General features: G+C 30.8%; 1 protein-coding gene across 1 annotated transcript; it reads left to right on the top strand.

The window, feature by feature from the left end:
• Positions 1–298: 298 nt before the first annotated feature.
• On the top strand, positions 299–4,678 carry LOC129912124 (sperm-associated antigen 7). The gene is made up of 5 exons (XM_055990245.1): positions 299–484; positions 577–730; positions 796–967; positions 1,027–1,183; positions 4,397–4,678. The coding sequence occupies exons 1-5, from the start codon at positions 406–408 to the stop codon at positions 4,501–4,503; spliced, it is 669 nt and encodes a 222-aa protein (XP_055846220.1). The 5' UTR covers positions 299–405; the 3' UTR covers positions 4,504–4,678.
• Positions 4,679–6,488: the final 1,810 nt, after the last annotated feature.

The raw sequence follows: 6,488 nt of genomic DNA, 5'->3' as shown, positions 1-6,488 counted from the left end.
AACCACTAAACGACAAAAATACGCTGCGTAGAACGTTTTTGTATGAACAATATCCTACATCTGAACGTTGAAGTTCCGTTATGAAATTTATTTGATTGACAAAAGCCAAACTAAGGCGGCAAAACGATAAAATCGAGAAAAAAAAATAGCCCGCTAGGAAAAATTAAATTTGTGAGTTCACTATCGTCTAAGGAATAAAATACGATTAAAATGGGAATCCTTTTAAAATAAACAAAAAATTAACAAACAAACCTAAACTCAAACATCCCTGTCTTCATAAATCAGGTGCAATTTGACGTCTACCTTTTTTTCAGTTTTCTAAACAGATGAATTTTTCAAAATTATTCGTCTTCCAAAAAAGTAAACAGAATTAATTAATAAAAAAAAGCAAAATATTCTATCAAAATGGATTTATTGAATTCAATATTAAATTCAATGGATAAACCACCCGCTGTAAATGAAAAAGATAGAGAACTTATTAAAAGTAAGTAAATTTTACAGAAGCAGCACATTTTTTTTTCTTCATACCTCCATTCCTTTTGTATTAATTTTTTTTGTGTGTGTTTTAAATTGAAGAACAAAAGGAGCACCTCGAAAAAATGAAGATCAAAGAAAAAGAGGAAATCAATCGTTTTCGAAAATACGCTCAAGATAGAATTGATCGATTTTCCAAAGATGAAAGGCGTTACATTGAATTTGAACCAATGGATAAAGTTTACAGAGGAATAATGTAAATATTTCAATTATGTTTTTATTCTAAATAGATTAAAAAAAAAAACTTGTTTTCTATGACAGACATGAAGTAGCCGAGGTGGGAGGTCTTGTGGCAATCAGTTTTGGAATCGAAGGACATGATCGGTATTCTGTTGTCTACAAGAGGGAATTTACACCTTCAGAAGACGAAGTTAAAGCGAGACGCAATGGTTGCCATTGGAATGAAAAAACAGCAAAGGAATATGCTAAAATGGTATACAATCGGCTATAATTTTGTACTGTGTTTTATAGTTTTGTATTTTTTTCTTTCAGAGATTAGAACAAAAACAAATTGAAGTTGAAAGAAGACAATCTCCGGAAAAGATAAATCCTACAACAAATTACAAAGATAAATATGCTCATTTAATTGGTCAGGAAGCGGCATTAGAAGCCGCTAGAAAGACAGAGACAAATGAATCTTATGGATTCGGTGAGTTGTTATTAGAGTTATTAAAAAAATGAAATGAGGTAACTATAACAACACAATTTTATTAGAAATCCTTTTAATGCACATTTAAAGGGATACCAAATTTCTGTTATCGATAAAGTTTTACATCGTTTATTAAGTTTAATTACTCAACCCATAAAACGAACCTACATTACCCTTAACTGGTCTGTATTGCAACTGATTAAGTCAAATGCCTTTTTCTGTAAAACAAACCTACCCAGATTAATTCACTTGTCTAGGATGTGTTACTAAGCCCTTTATAGCGTTTTATAAAACGTTGGGTGCTTTCAAATTAGGTTAGGTTAGGTTATATGGGCTGACAGTTGATTTTGTTACCGTCACACTTAGATCAATGTAGATCCCTTGTGATACCCTGAAGTATTGTAACTTCATGAAAAAGTGTTAACCTATGAATGCTATGGTTGTTCGAGCCATTTGGAGGACTTGACAAAGTTTAGTAGGCTATTGCCTGAGAGTTCCGATAGTTCTTCTAATTCATTAAAGAAGTAGTTTCCTAAGAATTTTTTTCTAATGCGACAGAGTGCTGGGCAGTGACAGAGGAAGTGAACAGTGTTTTCCTGTTCGTCCTGCATAGATCATCCGTACTAAGCCCCATTTTCTTTTTGTGGTATCCTAGTAGGTTATGTCCCGTTAAGACGCCTATTAGGGATCTTAAGGAAGGCTTACTAAGGTAACATCTTATTTGATTTTTTCTCGTCGAAGTTCGGCCATAGTTTCCTGGTGTGACCGCAGGTTTCTAGGAGGTTCCATCTTTCATTGGTTTTTTGTGAAATATTGTTGACGATATTTAGCTTTATTTCACATTGTGGGATTCTGATGTTATGGTCTATGAGAGAGGGATCAAGAACAAGTGCTTTCAAATTAACTAAGTGAGGTTTTTAAGATATCAGCAATCTCAATAACCTGAACAGCACAGCTGAAATTTTCTAAAATGACCTATTCCGGATCTATGATAAATTACAATGATAAATTTATCCCAATTAAATTTAAATTGTGAATTTTCTTTTTCATCGAGCTTATCACAGAACCAGAATAGCTATGAGGCCTATCCATTTATGTAAAAAATTACAAGTCTATTTTTTTAAGATTTTCGAAAAAAATCAAGGTTAACCCCTTGACTAAAAATAATGCTCTATTCATAACTGAAAACCAAACGTTTCTTGGACGTCTGGTTGCTGAATTATTTGCAATCGAAATATTTTTTTTTTCTTACATTCGGAATCAGATATGTAATTTCGGATCAAAGTCTCAAAACAAGATTTGGTTTACAGATATGAGCTAACAATGAATAGGCCTATCCATTTATGTAAAAATCTATTTTTTTTTAAGATTTTCGAGAAAAATCAAGGTTAACCCCTTGACTAAAAATAATTCATTTTCAAAAAAGTTCTCTTAATCCATCAAGTGATACATGAATAGGCCTATCCATTTATGTAAAAATCTATTTTTTTTTAAGATTTTCGAGAAAAATCAAGGTTAACCCCTTGACTAAAAATAATTCATTTTCAAAAAAGTTCTCTTAATCCATCAAGTGATACATTAAAAGAAAGGCCTCTTTGTGCTATATTTATAATTGAAAACCAAACGTTTTTTAGACGTCTGGTTGCTGAATTATTTGCAATCGAAATATTTTTTTTTCTTACATTCGGAATCAGATAATATGCAATTTTGAATCAAAGTCTCAAAACAAGATTTGGTTCACAGTTATGAGCTTACAATGAATAGGCCTATCCATTTATGTAAAAAAATACAAATCTATTTTTTAAGATTTTCGAGAAAAAATCATGCCTAAAAATAATGCATTTTCTAACAAGTTCTCTAAATCCATCAAGTGATACATTAAAAGAAAGGCCTCTTTGTGCTCTATTCATAATTGAAAACCAAACGTTTTTTAGACGTCTGGTTGCTGAACTATGTATTTGCAATCGAAATATTTTTTTTTCTTACATTCGGAATCAGATATGTATTTTCGGATCAAAGTCTCGAAACAAGATTTGGTTTACAGATATGAGCTCACAATGAATAGGCCTATCCTTTTATGTAAAAAAATTACAAATCTGTTTTTTTTTTTAAGATTTTCGAGAAAAAATCAAGGTAAACCCCTTGACTAAAAATAATGCATTTTCAAAAAAGTTCTTGACTAAATGTGCGCTCCAGTTTATACTTATTACTAAGGACCAATTAATCTGGTTTTTTATTAATTTAAATAAAAATTGATTTTTTCATGGTGAATAGAGCACAAATATTAATTGATTTTTTTTTGTCACTGTGTTTGTGATAAGATAAAAAAATAATTGATTATTCTTACCAATGAAAAAACGCATAAGTCCTTGGGTGATCCCTAGGGGGCCATAGAGCCTCAACTATATCTGCGTGTTTCGGGAAATGTACTTCAGCTCCCTCCAGCTCAATTTGCACTGCCTCTTCCTCAATTTTTCTAGAGTTTCTCGGTCTTCAAACTATTATCCCTTCTTGAGTGATTGGGTTCCACTCTATTCTCTATTGCTTGGATTTCCAATGAACTTCTTTGTTGAATATACGATTGGGCACGAAAATTTTAAAAATGTTTGCAACTTCCTTGTAACAACTGATGTAACTTTGGAAATGCTGCATTTGTAACATGGTAAGATTTAAGCGGTAAAGTCTTAGCTAAGTTTTTACACTGAAAGAATTCCCCAATAATCAGACATCATCCCAAACACAGCTTTTTCCTTCCCGAATAAGCATTTGATATCTAATGTGGTTCCGCCTCCACTAGAGACAATACACCAAAAATATTGGCAACTCAACTTTACCTATCTACTGTTATTGGAGAAGATAACTGGGTTCCCAGGCTGAGGTTATCTATGTTTTCCCGTATTGATTATATCAGGCCCACGGTTTCTGCTTTCTCGTTTGATGCTATGAAACATATCCACTTTGTCACTAAAATTGTTTAGGAAATGATTTAATTCCTTATTCAATTTAAAAATCCCACTATAATTTTTGAGTTGTAATATTATTTATCTCAAAGTGCTACATAATGATAAAGTGTTTTATATGAATTTTAAATAATGACATATAATTTAGACCTTTTCTGCTCGGTATATCTTTTTTTTACAAATAAAACCAATAATAATTTTTTCTTTAAAATTCGAATTTAACGCTTTTGTTTATATTTTAACTTTATTTCAGTGCCCAGCAAAAATAAAAAAGATCTGAGATCTATAGAGCAGACAATGGCTGATATACAAGCTAAAAAACGTCTTAAAATTGAAACTGAGAATGAAATTAATAAATAAAAACTGCATTTAAAGCAGTCAATGTTGAAAATATTATTATATAATACCAAATAATTTTTAGGTATAATTTAAAGCAATAACATAATTATTATTAAAATTTCTCCAAATTAAAACATAAAAATTAAAATTAAAAAAAAAAAAAAAAAAAAAAACGTCGCAGTAACTATAAAATATCAGATCATTGGTACAAACATTTAAATATACTTATAAATAATAAATCGAATTTTGACTGCATACGTTTTTTATTACATAATTCAATTACAGAAAAGTACTTCATTACAAATCAGGAAAAAAAAACGACAAACCTCGGAATGAATGATATGAGGCTAACAGTTTTGTAAATATTTGTGTTTCAATATTCAATATTTGTGTTTCAATATTCAAGTAGCGATTTTCAAGGCCCAACCAGGATATTTGTGTGTGTTTTAAACATCCAAAGAGACTAAAATCAAGACGAACCAATAACAACAACGAAAGTGATTGCCTTTTTTTATTGCATCAAATCAGAATATCAGATAAATTACCCCCGAAAACCCATTAGAAGCTATGCCCGACAAACAATATTGGTTCCATAAAGCTTTACAGATGCAATTGTTGCTTCTGTAAAGCATTATAGAAGCAAAATTGTTAGTAGGGTGGTACTCATTGATTAAATTTTCCATGAATATTTTACTGGAAGGGCGAAATACAAACTAAGATATTTCATAGAAATATAAATTTAAATAAGCGGTTAAAAGCTGTTTCTTATGAGTGTTTAGGGATTGATGAACAAATCTTTTATCTGGGCTCACACAAGTCGACTTATGCCGAAAAGCTTTACAGCTCGGCAAAAATCGACTCGTGAAAAGTCAGCACTATGGGTTATAAGCCTAATGCGCAGCTGAAGCGAACGAAATTTTCCATACAAAAATATCACAACGCAATCTTGAACTAACTTAAATTTTTGTTGTTTTTGTATTAAAACATGAAGGGTCCAGAGGAAAAACAGCACAAGTCTATTCCAACTCATTTCGAGAAAAAACGCATTTTAAAATTTTGTTCTCCATACAACTTAGTACTAAAAGCACACAATTTATTTATTTTTTCAGCAAGGCTTACATTTGTTTTTTTAAAAATAAGGATGCCATCAGATAGTGCTCAGTAAATATTACAAGACCTAATCATTAGTTTATTTTTGACAAAAACATTTGCCGTTTTTCCCCTGTACCCTTCATATTTTATTTTATGATTTTATTTTATGATGTTTTTTCTTAAATTTTTTGATTTGTATTTTTGGTATTTTGATTTTTACATAATACTCGATGGTATTTATTTTTTTTTTTTACATATTGAACATATTGCTTTTGAGATTTTTGTGTAAAAATCTCAGATTTTCCACTGCAAATAGAATATGGAATGTAGTTTTGTAATTGTGTAGGAAATCTGAGAGTATAAAAAAAAAACCTTTTTAAAATAAAACAACAAAATTTCATTTTTTTGAATCCCAAGCCGCAAATAGATCATGAAATCTGAGATTTTTCCACTTTTTCCCCTCTTCACCCTCCCTTTCAGCTGTCAGATTCACAAATCTGATTCTGAATCTCGTCAATAGAAAACGACTAGGCGTACTAGGCTATAATCCGAAAATCACAGTACACATAATAAGGTAATATATTCCGAACGTTGTCAAAATTTGTTAGTCAAAAATGGGCACCAATCTGTTAGGTCGGCCTTTAATTTTTATATTTTAATCGCAGTAAACAGGAAATTTGTTTTTGTTTTAATTTATAAAATGTCGTTTAAAAATATTATAAATTGAAAAATAACAAATTTTCTTCGTGTTTCATCGCGGGAAATGGTAAATAATTGTTTAAAAATTAGTGGTGTGCGTGGTTTATCGGTTTTTGTGCGTTTTTCGTCGGTATTTTAAACAATTAAGAATTCGGTAGCTGACATTGGTCGCCAAAGTGTCATGTTTTGACAATCTGGCGACCAATGTCATTCCG

The sequence above is a fragment of the Episyrphus balteatus genome, chromosome 2 (assembly GCF_945859705.1).
Source record: "Episyrphus balteatus chromosome 2, idEpiBalt1.1, whole genome shotgun sequence".
NCBI classification, from domain to species: domain Eukaryota; kingdom Metazoa; phylum Arthropoda; class Insecta; order Diptera; family Syrphidae; genus Episyrphus; species Episyrphus balteatus.
The sequence above is the reverse complement of the archived record's forward strand: the minus strand, read 5'-3'. Positions and strand labels throughout refer to the sequence as shown.